This window comes from Marasmius oreades, chromosome 3 (genome assembly GCF_018924745.1).
Source record: "Marasmius oreades isolate 03SP1 chromosome 3, whole genome shotgun sequence".
Classification (NCBI taxonomy): Eukaryota; Fungi; Basidiomycota; class Agaricomycetes; order Agaricales; family Marasmiaceae; genus Marasmius; species Marasmius oreades.
In genome coordinates, this window is record NC_057325.1 from 3194764 (window position 1) to 3207802 (window position 13039).

Here is a 13039-nt window from a genome sequence, read left to right on the forward strand (position 1 = left end):
GATGGTTAGCCCGTTCGCTTGTTCTTTTTGTAAACTCGCTCACCAAAATCCGGCAGGTTCCTTTGATTCAGATTCAGCTATTGCCCCTCTTGCCCCTCTTGTGTTGTCCGTTCACTGGAAATCTTTTTGACTTTTCTACAGCGGCACTAGCGTCAATGTACACACCGAAGAAGCCTACGCGCCAAGTCCAACTGCGTGCTTGTGAACAACCTCTCCTAGCCCGTTTCGCCGCTTCTAGGGTTTATGTTCTCTTGACTGATAAACTCGACCCTCCTTCGTTTCTTCTTCGTTCCAAACGTATTTCGACGGCAACTCCGCCTGATTACACCACCATTCATTTGTCCAGCATCGCATCTTTACTTTGTTCGTGCCACGCATCGCTCTACTCTCGCAATCTGCTTTTTCGCGGTCTCACGTTTTTTACCTGCATCATCTCCATATCTTACCCTGCAACTGCTGCATTTTTTTCGAGCACGATGTTTCGTATCATAACATATCTTATTGACTAGTAGATATCCATACTTATTCCTGTGTTTTAACAAGTACAGAAGTACTCGAATTCAAATCACTGTATCTATACTTACATTACTTTTTCCCGGAAACAAAAAACACATTCGATTGTCATCCTCCTTGATGTTGGAAGTCATGGTTATGTACACCGTGACAGTTGTCCCTTCTGAAGTACGTGAAGATATACTTGGTCAATAAGTTACCCCGGCATGTTTCATGAGTTCCTGGATTTCAACGTCTGAAAAGATCGTCAACTTGAATCCAGTAGAAAGACGGATATGATATCACTCACGATCTTCGGTATGCTGCATAATGTGACTGAAGGAACATCGATTGCCTGGTGATAGTTCCAGGAAGCGATCAACGTTCAACGTTCAACTCTTGCAATTTCGCCATGCAAACTGGACATTACCTGGTCCAAACACGAAGTCTCCACCAAGCTGAGAGATAGCACCCTGTTTACCGAGTAAGGAGGGGTGTTTCAGAGGACCTTCCTGGATCATGCTCAGCGAACTACTCGAAGGAAGTAACGGAAGTCCTGGCTCACCCAAGTTGACACAAGCGCGTTCTTCAGACGGCTGCCAGTAGCGGCAAGATAGCTAGGCCGTTCCTGGTCCGCGGGAGTGGTGGCAAGCGTCTCGATGTCCATCCCTAACGATCGGTATAGTACTCGGGTGGGTTCTGCGTATATCTTTCCGGAGAAACCGGTCCTCTCTGTGGACGGGGTCAGTGACCATCAGCTAAGGTACTTTTGAGTTGTTACCAGCATAATGACTGATTGCTTGCCAGTCTCCGCACCCGATAACAACAATCTCGACCTGTGCATTTCCCAAAGCTTCTGCAGGAACGGCGGCCAACTGTTGTATATATGCCTTGTCAAATCGTCAATTGAATAAGCCTTCTTTAAATTAGTCAAGTAGATTGGCATTTGCCTGGCATTTCTGTAATCAGAAGGTTCAGATATTAGAATAAGTAGATCTTTGCTATTCATGTTTACCCCACAAAAGAAGTGACCTAATACACAATTGTCAGAAACGTTTCAAGTGCTGCAAAGAACAACTCGACGAACGAGTAAAGACAATGACCACTTTTTGGCTGGCAAAAATGGTTCCAAAGTTAATGGTAGAGCCTTTCGAGTCGAATACGTCAACTTTCGACGCTTTCTCCAATGCGCTAGCATCGACCATGCCTTGAAGCTTGAATGCTAGGAGTGGGTAATGGATTGAGATCGCTTATGTTTAAATGTGCTTCGCCCGGTTTCGCCGGCTGCGGTCACTGGCTGTTGCTGTTTTGAGCTTTACATACATGTGAACTGGGTATTTATCTATTGTTTATCTAACAACTGAACGAAATGATGAACGAGCCGGAGGATGAAGTGTAAGATGCAAGCTGAAACGAGTGCTCAAAAATAATAGAAACAACGCGAACGTTATCCTTTACTACAATGCACATTGGCCATGATTGCAACGTATATATGATCCGTCGGTATGTCCACTCTCAGTCCTTTGCGTATTGTCTTGAGGTTATGAACCATTAGCTCGCCTCTCTCTTATCACACAACATAGAGCCGGTCGTGGTTGAACGGATGCTGACCCTCTCAAATGCGAGTACCTTATTCCTTGCTTCTGGAATGCCGAAAGGGCTTGTAGGGTTGAATTATCGCCTTTTATTACATTCCGGTTTAACGTGCGGGACGAGGCTCCCGGTAAAGATGAGAGCTCTAACCAAGATATGTATACCTGTTCCCGGGTTATTACAATCTACATCAGGGTCAAAATAGTGCACGAATGGATACTTCTGAATAGTTAATGCCAACCAACTGTGCAAGATATCTATTTCAGGTTTACTTCTTTCCCGTCCTGGCATTATCGTAATTATCCGCAAACCATTTAGCGGACTCCATTAAAGCTAGAAGGAAGTTGTCAGGGTTCATCACGTCAAAAAGAAGATAATAGTTTCCTGGTTCAAATGGCGTGAAAGTAAAGTCTCCAATAAGGGAGAGAAGCTTTTTATTCGACGCGGGCTTTCGGAATTGACCGTCAGCGCGAGTTGTGTCGAACTTTGAAATGGGACTTCGTGAGGATAACGGACTGCGTGAAGCGAAACGCAAGACCCACCGTGTAGTTTCCTTGAAAACCAATGGCCTGGACAACAGCGTCGGCAACTTGCTTGATACTCACTTCTTCATCTTCGCCGACTGTAATGATATGTTGGAGCTATGGAGCGTCAATTGTAATCGTCGGAATGGCATTACCTGAAAGTATGATAGGTTCGACGTCATCGTACTCTCGGAGCATCCAGATGAACAGTTTGGCGAGATCCCTCGAATAAATGAATTGGCGAAGAGGCTTCCCGGTCCCAGACACGACGAATGGAGTGCCATTCTCTGTTAAGACAATCATGTAATGCAATCCGCTCCATCAGCGTCATGAACTTACTCTTTGCAAGGTAGCATTTATGAATGAGACCGGGTATGACATGAGAGTGTTCCAGATCACTAGACAAACGTAAGTTAATCTTTGGAGGAAAGCTACTGAAAATACTCACTAATTGTCATGAGGACCAAATACGTTAGTCGGAATGGCGGAGGTGAAGTTGCATCCAAATTCTTCCTTGTATGCACTGAAAAGGGGTGATGTAGAAAATGGTAACAGAAATTGACCATCACTCACTGGTTTTGAACATCTACCAATCGCTTGGCATGGGCATAGCCGAAGTTACTGTCATGGGGAGGCCCACTGTGTATCTTGTGTTCATCAAGAGGATATTCGACCTTATCGGGGAAGACACAGGTAGAAAGGCAAGAAATGAGCTTTTGAGTCTTGTGTGTGTATGATGTATGGAGGATGTTGTCGTTGATCAAGATATTCTCTCGCAAGAAGGTCAACTGCAGATTGGATGTTCACCGTGAGGATATTTTGATATAAAGGAAGACACCGCACCTTATACTTCATGTTATGGAATAACCCACCAACTAAAACCGTCATCGATCCGCCTTTGTATTCAAGATCAGAGACTAACCAAGCGCCGCGAGATGGATAACGTGTGTTGGCTGGTATTTTTCGTACATTTTACGCGTCTGTTCTGGGTCTCTGGATAGCGATGATTGCTCGCAAAGGTTCAGTAAGCTATACAAGCTGGATGCATACCTCAAATCCGCGTCTGAGGAGCCCACGAAAATCCATGTCTCGTTCTCCTTCTTGCCAAATCTGGAGCCAGCGGGTTCGTTCTCAATAACATGTTGTATCGCCTTTCCAACGAGGCCAGAACCTCCTGTGACGAGGATAACTGAGGCCATACTGTGAAGGTTATCGAGATGAAGGATTAAATGCGGCGCCGCTGATACAGCGATACTCGCACGTGGCTAGCTTCCACTCGGAACTCCTGTGCGGGAGTCGACCCAATTATAACTGTTTCATCTCTCTCAGTTGTGTTACTATCCTACAACCCCGCTCTAATCTTCTCTGACTGATGAAGCTTCAAGGAATCGCTGAGCAAGTCTATAGCTTGGCTGATTCCAATGACCCATTAGCCCCGCTAGTGAAGGAAGCGCTAGATGTTATTGACCAGAGTCTCAGTGACCTTGGGTGCGTCGTGAAAGGTTTCTTTGGTTGTTTATCCTAGTGCAAACTGTTGAAATGTTCAAGCCAGGATCACGTATCAATAAGCTTCAACGGTGGAAAAGATTGTAAGTACACGTTCACCCGTTATTGATACAGGATTGATTCCTCTTGTCAGGTACCGTTTTGCTTCACCTGCTCGCAGGTGCATTGGAAAAGAGAAGATCGTCTTCAAACATCACGTCTTCGATACCAGCAATATACATCGCCGTTCCATCGCCGTTTCCTGTGCTGGAGCAGTTCATAGAGGAGACTAAGCAGCAGTACAATCTCGACTTATTTTGCGTTCGGCCACCTGAGAGTGACACAGTTGAAAGCGTAGTGACGCCAGAAGTACAGAAGTCTGGGAAGGACTATGTCAGTCATCTGCCCCACCCAAAAGCTGTCGGGAAATCCAAAGGCGGAGAGGGGATGCGGCAAGCACTCGAGATCTATAAGAAACGGTTTCCGCACATCAGAGGTATCCTCATCGGCACTCGCAGGTCAGATCCACATGGGTGTAAGTCCTTCACTACTCTGATAGCGTGAACCAGCATGAATGGAGGTTTATTTGCGTTTAGCTAAGGTTACACATAGATGTATGACGGACCCAGATTGGCCTCAGTTTGAGAGGATCAATCCAATCATCGACTGGTCCTATGGCGATGTTTGGACGTTCTTACGGCAACTGCATGTTCCGTATTGCTCTTTGTACGACTACGGGTTTGTGCTGATTATTGGCTTTCGGTGACACCCAATCTCACATCGTTGTCACGACAGATACACATCCTTGGGATCGACTTACAACACGTTCCCAAATCCTGCGCTCCTTGTAGCTGAATGTTCCATTCTCAGTCCTTTTACCGACCACTCGTCACTCAATCCAGTGCCAGTCTCTAACTCTATGATCTCGCCGACTAAGGTTCCCTCCAAGGAATTTTCACCTGAACAGGCGCCGGGAAAGTATCGACCAGCGTATGAGCTAGGAGATGAAAGATTAGAGCGCGCTGGAAGAGGAATACAGCCTATGCTGACAGTTCGGTGACTGGATGTATTTCGTAGAAAACCAAATAGAGTCTAATCCGAAAAATCTCCGATTCTAACAAGGACAAGCAAGTACTCGGGATAAATTGGCGAACCTACCTGTAGTCTCTACACCGTCGATGCAGCAAGTCAGTGCTGCACTCTGCCTTGGTTTTTTTCCTTTCACCAAATGTCAGAGTAACGGAGCGATGGCAGAGCGAATAACGGTGGCCTTCCGGCTATTTTCTCCAGCTGCTAACCTTTTTGCTGTTTTATTATCTATGATAATTACAGCATGCAGTTCAGAATATATACTTCGAGCTTTAAATTTCGAACCAATGGCAGTAATACTCGAGTCATTAACGCTATCCCTTATAACAGTCAAAAGCAATCTTTCTTTACCCGTCATTTTTGTTTCCTTCCGCCATTGCGATGTCAGGCATATCACGGGCAGTCACAAAAAGGTTCTCTTCCACCATCACCATCAAGCCAACTCCTTCAAAAACGCATCTTCACCAACCCCTTCCTTCTTCGTCTTTTCCATCCGGATATCTGCTCACGGGAGTCCACGCTGGAGTAAAGAAAAAAGCTGAAGTTCTAGATGTCGGGATCATTCTCTCAACATCGAAGCGACCAACCTCGGCAGCCGCATGTTTCACTCGAAACGCGTTCAAAGCCGCTCCAGTGCTGGTGTGCGAGCAGGTTTTGGCCGAAAATATTGGAAAGGCTAGAGCGATAGTTGTGAACAGTGGATGCGCTAACGCAGTCACCGGCAAGCAAGGCATGGAGGATGCGTGGGCCATGGTGAAGGAAACGGATGCCTTATTGGAGCCTTTAACTTCGGATACGGGAGTCCATGACACACTGGTCATGTCTACAGGTGTTATTGGCCAAAATCTGCCCATCTCGAAGATTATAGCTTCCATTCGTTCTCAGCAGCGCGATCAGAAGACGCGGTCCTTGGGCAGCGATTTCAATTCATGGGAGCGTGCCGCCAAGGCGTTCATGACGACTGATACGTTTCCAAAACTTAGGTCGAGGGTTTTCACGATTAATGGCGTCGAATATCGTATGGCTGGGATGGACAAAGGCGCAGGCATGATCCATCCTGATATGGGTCCTCCTTCCATCGGATCGTTGCATGCGACACTTCTCGGAGCTATATTAACGGACGCCGCAGTTTCTCCTCGCAGCTTGCAACGTGCTCTGACATATGCTGTCGAGCGCAGCTTCAACTCGATCAGTGTGGATGGAGAAATGTCAACCAACGACACGATTCTCCTGCTGGCTAACGGTGCTGCTGCAGAAAGGGCCGGCATCAATGTCCAGGAAATTGACGAAGAGACGAATCCATCTGGTTACGAACTTTTTCGGCAAGAACTGACGGAGTTTGCTATCGACCTCGCAAAACTCGTCGTTCGCGACGGAGAAGGTGCAACGAAATTCGTCACAGTTACTGTGAAGGCGCGTAGATACCCATTTCCCTTCATGTCCCTCATAACATCATGTCAATAGGGTGCATCCACGTATCAAGATGCACATAAGGTTGCCTCTCGTATTTCAACATCAGCGCTAGTCAAGACAGCTCTTTACGGGGAGGATGCTAAGTATGTGGCTGAACTGTTTCCTCTTGATTCTCTAATTCTCTATACTAGTTGGGGACGTGTCCTGTCGGCTACCGGAGCGGCCCCTTTGAGTGCACCCTTGCATCCTGACCGAGTCAGTGTCACATTCGTTCCTTCTGATGGTTCTACACCTCTCCCAGTTTTAGTCAACGGGGAACCTGAAAATGTGGATGAAGAGCGTGCCAGCGAAATTCTCAGGCTCGAAGACTTTGAAATTTTGGTCGACTTGGGTGGAGGAGATGACGCAGAGGTCGCTCGATACTACACTTGCGATTTCAGCTATGTGAGTCGATGGCTTATTGCTTCTTCTTCGGTGCTTACCTAGGTTACAGGAATATGTGAGAATCAATGGAGATTACCGCAGCTAAATCGTTATCGAAGATGTGTTTAACTGAATTCTAATTTATCAAAGCTCTTTACTTCGAATGTTTCCGGTCTCGTCAGACGTTTGCGTAGAATCCAGCACTTCAGCGGTTCTGGTATTCCGAGGTGGGAGAATTCTGTAGTCCCTTGAACCTCATATCCTAGCTTTTCGTAAATGGAAACCTAGAGTGTCTGAGCTTGAATTTCGTCGGAATAGACAAAATCTCACATTCCGTGGCTGAATGGTCTCAAGGACGACATCTGCATTCTCAGACTTTGCCTGTATCACCTATTAGCAGGTGGACGAGACAGCAACAAATGCGCACACTTTTTGTTCAATGTGGTGCAGAAGAGTCTTTCCTATGCCCTTCCCTTGATACTCAGGCAAAACTCCAAATATTTGTATATGATAATTTTGATCTTGAACACCAGGTCCATGTACCCTGTCAACGGAGTCGTGGAGCATTATCGTGACCTGTACGCAGGAAAAGGATGTTGACGCTACTACTCCATAATTGGAAAGACCTACAAAATACTCTGTGAACCATCGTCTTGCATCTTTGTTGACTTTTTCCATTAGTTGGTTGAATCCTTGTTGCTTTTGTTCCTCACTTTCAAGAGTTTGATCTGCAGTGTCACTCGACCGCGAGTCCTACTACTCACCTACCAAGTGATCGCTGTCCAGGACCGAAGCACAATGTGGCACCCACTATTCCAGCGAGCGAATCAACCACGTGCAGTTGACCTCCAACGATGGTTGCTCGTACCAAAGATTTGATGAGGGGCTCAACCAGGGTAGGATCTTGGAGAGCAGCAAGGAAAAACTCTTTGGATGTGCGGACTCAGTCTGGTTGACAAAACAAGAACGAAGATGCTACTGACTTCGATTGAATGCTTCGTAAAAGACTTTGACGGTTTGGGTGATTTGATCCTCTAAAGGGTGATGTGAGGATAATCACTCAATCAATCTGATACTCACCAGTTGGATTGGGAAGATGGTTAGTCGAAAATGTGGACATCACCACGACACTTGGATGGGTAGACCTCAAGCTTAGACCTACCCGGTAATACATAGAATATTTTGAGTAATATCTGGGCTCGTAGCTCCGTCGGATCACGACTTTTCGGCCGAATCTACTGTTGGGGCAATTACACTTGCTCTGTGTCCGGACCTCCGATTTAGGAGTCGGACGCGTCGCGGTCGTGACCGGTGACTGACTTGAACTCGATACTTTAACTTATCGAGCTGGTTGAGTGGGCATGTCGCAGCCTACTGCACCTCCGCCTTCAAATTCAAATGCCACCATTCAAAACCAGCGTAAGTACTCTCGTTTTCTTGGCTATCACCTTGAACTTTTTGGACAGTGGCACCCGAAGACACCATTCGAATTCTACTGGCAACCGACAACCACATCGGTTACCTCGAGAGAGATCCAGTACGAGGGCAAGATTCAATAAATACATTCAAAGAAATACTACAACTCGCGAAGAAACACGACGTAAATATGATATTCCCCCAAGTTTTTCAATGGAGCTGACTGCTCGAATAGGTTGACTTTGTCCTTTTGGCTGGCGACCTTTTCCATGAAAATAAACCATCAAGGGATTGCTTGTATCGAACGATTGCTCTACTGCGAGAATACACATTGGGGGATAAACCGATTCAGGTTGAGCTTTTGAGTGACCCCGACGAGGGAAAGGTAGATGGGTTTTCGTACGTCTCAATGACCCTTGTTCTATTGCTCTATCTCAACCATCTCAATCCTAACAGTTTTCCGGCGATCAATTACGAAGATCCCAACTTCAATGTCGCCGTACCGGTATTCTCTATTCACGGAAATCATGACGATCCACAAGGAGCCGGAGCAGTTCGTTTTCTCCGAGCCTTTGCGACGATATTCCAGCGCTAACTACTTATTAGGAAGGCGCCCTTTGTGCTCTTGACGTTCTCTCCGTCTCTGGGTTGATAAATTACATGGGAAAGTTCGATCTGCCGGTCTCAGATGCGGATGCTCAGAACACAGGTATCGCTGTCCGTCCGGTTCTTCTACGCAAAGGTAACACGTACTTGGGGATGTATGGCATCGGGAACGTCAAGGATGCTCGCCTTCACTTTGAACTACGGAGTAATCGCGTGAGAATGTTCATGCCACGGGATAAAGAGAATTGGTTCAATATCCTTTTGTTGCACCAAAATCGGTGAGCAAGTATTTTCTACTCTGCTCTGCTTGTTCTTGATAGTGGGAAGCTTAGGGTGAAACATGGCCCCCAAGAATTTGTTCCCGAAGGCATGTTTGACGACAGTATCGATTTGGTCATCTGGGGTCACGAACACGACTGTCGAATCATCCCGGAACCTGTCGCTGGAAAGAATTATTATATCTCACAGCCTGGATCGTCAGTCGCAACCTCGTTGGCCGATGGGGAATCAATAGAAAAGTGCGTGTTCAGAGTTAGCGCACCAACTTTTGACTCATGGGTGTTCAGACACGTCGCGTTAGTATCTATTCAAGGCAAAGATTTTCAACTTACTCCTATTCCTCTACGAACCGTTCGACCATTTGTGATCGAGGAAGTGGTTTTAAGTGAGCTTGCAGATGAGGAGGGGTTTGATGTATCGGATCAGATTGCTATATCTAAAAGTCTGAAGAGCAAGGTAAGTTAACCTATGCATTACAAATCTGACTGAGTTTGACACTTGAGTAGGTCAATATATTGATTGAACAAGCCAACCAACTCTGGGACGATCGTAACGCGAAGGCAAAGGCCGATGGAGAAGAAGAGGTGCCTCGAATGCTGCCCCTTGTCCGGCTCAAAGTAGATACGACTGGAGTTAGTGAAACGTTCAATCCTATTCGATTCGGTCAAGAATTTCAAGGTCGTATCGCCAATCCTCGCGACGTCCTCGTATTTCATCGGGCGAAGAAGGCTGCAAAGCGTGCTGCCAAAGTGGACCTCAACCATCCAGAACTCAGTATTGACGATCCAGATTTGACTGTATCCGAAAAGCTTGCGAGGGTTCGCGTGGGTAACCTTGTGAAGGAGTACCTGGGAGCCCAGCAGCTACAGCTGTTGGGAGAAGGCGGTATGTCAGGTGCGATTCAGATGTTCGTGGAGAAGGATGATATTCATGCAATCCAGAGGTATGACCGTTCCTTGATAAGTTTCATTGACTGTGAGGTTCAAGTTTGCGCTTCCAGCCATGTAAAGAAAACCGTAAACTCTGCAGTAGGCGGCGTTGTGATCCAAGCTCAAGGAGAGGAAGCAGATATTGACGAAGACAAACTTGAGGAGCTGGTAGGTTGTTTATTCTGGTCGTTTGTTTTGTGGCTCACCTTTTGAATAGGCTGCTGAGGCTAAGGCACGAGCAGAAAAGGTATATGCAGAAGAAATCGCTCAGGGAAAGACTTCTAAATCAAAGGTTCTCTTCAATGTTCTACCCTCATACTGTACCAGCCTGACACGGACACTTCAAGGGAAAAGGAAAAGCGCAGGAGTCTGATGCCGAATCCGTTGATTCGATGATGATGGACGTTGACACTGGGGGAATCGGTAGAGGCTCAGACTTCGAGGAGGAATCGGACGAGGCTCCTCCACCTAAGAAGAAAGCGCCCACCAAGAAAGCAGCTGCAAAGAAAGCTCCTGCAAAAGCGACAACGAAAAAGGCTCCCCCGAAGAAGAGAGGGAAAAAGGCTGTAGTCCGTGTTTTCTTCTATATGCCGTCATTGATTTGATGTAGACAATCTGTCAGAGCGAAGACGAGGAGGACGAAGCTATCGAGTTATCGGATGACGACGACGAAGAGGAGGAAGAGCCTAAACCCAAGAAGAGAACCAACCGAGCGGCAGTCCTAAGGTGACTCGTCTCATCACTTGTCTTGAGCGTTCGTATGTACTCAATCATATCATATCAGTCAACCCGCAGTAAAAAAGGCACCCGCAAAGAAGAAAGCCGCACCCGCTCCCAAACAAGCGCAACTGACATTCGCACCCTCGGGTCGGTCTTCGAGGGCAGCCGCTACCAAAGCGAGGGGGAGGATGGTGGTGATTATTCGTGCTTATATCTTTGGCGAAAGAAATGACATCTGATCTGGGAAATTTGTTAGATTGATGACGACGACAGTGGCTAACTGTGCACGCCTGAGTGAGGAGAAGACTAATTAGCTTAAACAACATCACAAATAATAATTGAACAGATTTGAGCATATTTTGAGGTTCGCTGAATTTGTGCCGACGCCTATTGCTATGGCTTCTGGCGAGTGGACATACGAGGTACTGGACTGCCAGTCAATATATCAGCTCGCAGCGGAAAATCTATCGTCGCTGCCTATTGAATTAAGTCACGCCCACGATGCGTGTACTTCTTCGACGCTTCTCTTCCCCATCTATAACATGGCCCAACAAAATGCTTCAAAACCGCCCTCCAAAATATTCGTTGCATGTCTTCTTTTTTGATGCTTGACCGAAATTCGTCTTAAGATGGCATTTTACAGACTGGTGTGGTCGTGTTTTATCTTGTGGCAGCGTTGTCGGTACGTCTTATGAGTGTTGTTCAAGAGGTCTAGTACTCATTTGTTTCTCTCCAGATGGTCATGGCGTGAGTCTTGGGTGTAGCATGAATACAGAACTTGACTAAGGCTTTCATTCAGAAATAAATGGGTTTTGGACGAAACCGGAGCACCTCTCTTCTTCCTTTTCACACAAATGCTAATTGCTGTTGTGCTCTTCCTCCTGTCGGACGCGTTCAAGCTTCTGCCAGATCGATTGAGTTTTGACCTGCAAATATGCAAAAGTCTTATACCCATGATCGGTTTGAATGTTGTTGGTCTCAGGTATGTTCTTCGCCTTTTTAAGACGATCCCTTCCAGCTTATACATCTTATTTTAATTTTAGTTTCAGCAATTATACCTTGAAATACGTCGATGCATCCTTCTACCAAGTTGCCCGTGGGCTCGTCCTCCCGTTCACAGTTTTTACTTCATTCATTGCCCTCCACGCGCGCCCTTCTCTCCAAATTTTACTCGCGTGCGTTGTCGTAACCATGGGCTTTTTCGTTGGAGTTTTCCTCGACGGTACACCTATCTCTCGTGTGGGCATCTTTTTTGGTGTTGTTAGCTCGGCAATCACAGCTACACACTCTGTGGTGATTAAACAGAGCTTGAATGTCGTGAACGGAAGCACTCTTCTTCTCTCGTGGTACACGAACCTGGTTAGCGCTGTCGTGCTCATTCCCATTATCTTGCTTGTTGGGGAAGGGAAGGAGGTTTTAAAGTTGTTCTTTGGCGCGGATGAATTGTTGAGAGCTTCTGGCGAAATTAGCGCATTGAGCAAATTTATGTGGGGCTCCCTCATCACGGTAAGAAATAAACAATGTTCTTTTACTTGCCGCTAATAGCACCAATTGACATTTTGATTAGGGTGCCCTCGGGTTCATGATGAGCATTGCCAGCTTGCTTTCCATTAAAGTCACTTCTCCCATCACACATATGATATCCTCTGCTGTGCGGGGCGTTGCTGCCTCCCTCCTCGGGAAGTGGATCTTCCAAGATATCATTACAAGGTGTGCACATCATATGCCAATACTAGGAACGTGCGCCTTGACCATCACTTGTTCAGTGGGCGCGCCTCGTCGATTGGGATAATTCTAGGGGGTTCCATTTACTACACTTGGGTGAAACATGTGGAAACGGAAGCACGGAAACCGAGCGGAGCCCAATACGAACAACTGAAGATGGAAGAGGCTGAGGCCGGGAAAAACACTAGTTCAAAACCAGAGTAAGAGGTTGAGAAGGTGGAACTTCAGGTGCGTCAAACCTCAGAAAGTGGGCTGTTTTGCTGAGGTGAGAATAGTCTCTAGGTCATACTACCACCACAGCTGTCCCTTTTTTTAGATTCCAACTAACATATAGCACGTTATACC

General features: G+C 46.5%; 8 protein-coding genes across 10 annotated transcripts; 5 read left to right on the forward strand and 3 right to left on the reverse strand.

Moving 5' to 3' along the window:
* Window position 1: 1 nt before the first annotated feature.
* E1B28_006388 (uncharacterized protein) lies at window positions 2-509 on the forward strand (the record flags this gene model as incomplete). Its single annotated transcript, XM_043151048.1, has 2 exons — window positions 2-4; window positions 57-509. 2 exons carry the CDS (start codon window positions 2-4, stop codon window positions 507-509), a joined length of 456 nt encoding a protein of 151 aa, XP_043012141.1.
* Window positions 510-585: 76 nt separating this feature from the next.
* E1B28_006389 (uncharacterized protein) lies at window positions 586-1754 on the reverse strand. The gene is made up of 8 exons (XM_043151049.1): window positions 1580-1754; window positions 1508-1524; window positions 1443-1451; window positions 1274-1382; window positions 1058-1224; window positions 923-1004; window positions 803-847; window positions 586-748 (listed from the first exon to the last, which is right to left on the reverse strand). Exons 1-8 carry the CDS (start codon window positions 1695-1697, stop codon window positions 702-704), a joined length of 594 nt encoding a protein of 197 aa, XP_043012142.1. The 5' UTR covers window positions 1698-1754; the 3' UTR covers window positions 586-701.
* A 404-nt stretch (window positions 1755-2158) lies between these two features.
* E1B28_006390 (uncharacterized protein) lies at window positions 2159-3889 on the reverse strand. 2 transcript variants are annotated; one of them, XM_043151050.1, is made up of 9 exons: window positions 3660-3850; window positions 3532-3602; window positions 3453-3484; window positions 3183-3397; window positions 3058-3132; window positions 2949-3007; window positions 2765-2896; window positions 2628-2707; window positions 2159-2569 (listed from the first exon to the last, which is right to left on the reverse strand). In XM_043151050.1, the coding sequence occupies exons 1-9, from the start codon at window positions 3806-3808 to the stop codon at window positions 2354-2356; spliced, it is 1029 nt and encodes a 342-aa protein (XP_043012143.1). In that variant the 5' UTR covers window positions 3809-3850; the 3' UTR covers window positions 2159-2353. The 2 variants fall into 2 exon arrangements, with proteins under 2 accessions (XP_043012143.1, XP_043012144.1); XM_043151051.1 differs by having other exon boundaries at window positions 2398-2569; window positions 2628-2896; window positions 3660-3889.
* E1B28_006391 (uncharacterized protein) lies at window positions 3878-5213 on the forward strand. Its single transcript, XM_043151052.1, has 4 exons — window positions 3878-4097; window positions 4158-4198; window positions 4249-4629; window positions 4691-5213. The coding sequence occupies exons 1-4, from the start codon at window positions 3982-3984 to the stop codon at window positions 4858-4860; spliced, it is 708 nt and encodes a 235-aa protein (XP_043012145.1). The 5' UTR covers window positions 3878-3981; the 3' UTR covers window positions 4861-5213.
* Window positions 5214-5564: 351 nt separating this feature from the next.
* On the forward strand, window positions 5565-7125 carry E1B28_006392 (uncharacterized protein; the record flags this gene model as incomplete). The annotated part of the gene is made up of 4 exons (XM_043151053.1): window positions 5565-6596; window positions 6648-6739; window positions 6788-7040; window positions 7090-7125. 4 exons carry the CDS (start codon window positions 5565-5567, stop codon window positions 7123-7125), a joined length of 1413 nt encoding a protein of 470 aa, XP_043012146.1.
* Window positions 6680-8211, reverse strand: E1B28_006393 (uncharacterized protein). Its single transcript, XM_043151054.1, has 7 exons — window positions 8100-8211; window positions 8003-8053; window positions 7784-7946; window positions 7449-7731; window positions 7350-7400; window positions 7079-7303; window positions 6680-7018 (listed from the first exon to the last, which is right to left on the reverse strand). The coding sequence occupies exons 1-6, from the start codon at window positions 8191-8193 to the stop codon at window positions 7145-7147; spliced, it is 801 nt and encodes a 266-aa protein (XP_043012147.1). The 5' UTR covers window positions 8194-8211; the 3' UTR covers window positions 6680-7018; window positions 7079-7144.
* Window positions 8212-8329: 118 nt separating this feature from the next.
* On the forward strand, window positions 8330-11322 carry MRE11 (meiotic recombination). Of its 2 annotated transcripts, XM_043151055.1 has the most exons (14): window positions 8330-8438; window positions 8498-8619; window positions 8671-8834; window positions 8892-8988; window positions 9042-9319; window positions 9374-9559; window positions 9608-9776; window positions 9827-10263; window positions 10321-10417; window positions 10467-10541; window positions 10597-10818; window positions 10872-10975; window positions 11034-11163; window positions 11226-11322. In XM_043151055.1, the coding sequence occupies exons 1-14, from the start codon at window positions 8381-8383 to the stop codon at window positions 11247-11249; spliced, it is 2163 nt and encodes a 720-aa protein (XP_043012148.1). In that variant the 5' UTR covers window positions 8330-8380; the 3' UTR covers window positions 11250-11322. The 2 variants fall into 2 exon arrangements, with proteins under 2 accessions (XP_043012148.1, XP_043012149.1); XM_043151056.1 differs by having other exon boundaries at window positions 10597-10975.
* Window positions 11323-11399: 77 nt separating this feature from the next.
* E1B28_006395 (uncharacterized protein) lies at window positions 11400-12898 on the forward strand (the record flags this gene model as incomplete). Its single annotated transcript, XM_043151057.1, has 7 exons — window positions 11400-11560; window positions 11613-11651; window positions 11706-11716; window positions 11769-11951; window positions 12013-12475; window positions 12537-12679; window positions 12736-12898. Exons 1-7 carry the CDS (start codon window positions 11471-11473, stop codon window positions 12896-12898), a joined length of 1092 nt encoding a protein of 363 aa, XP_043012150.1. The 5' UTR covers window positions 11400-11470.
* Window positions 12899-13039: the final 141 nt, after the last annotated feature.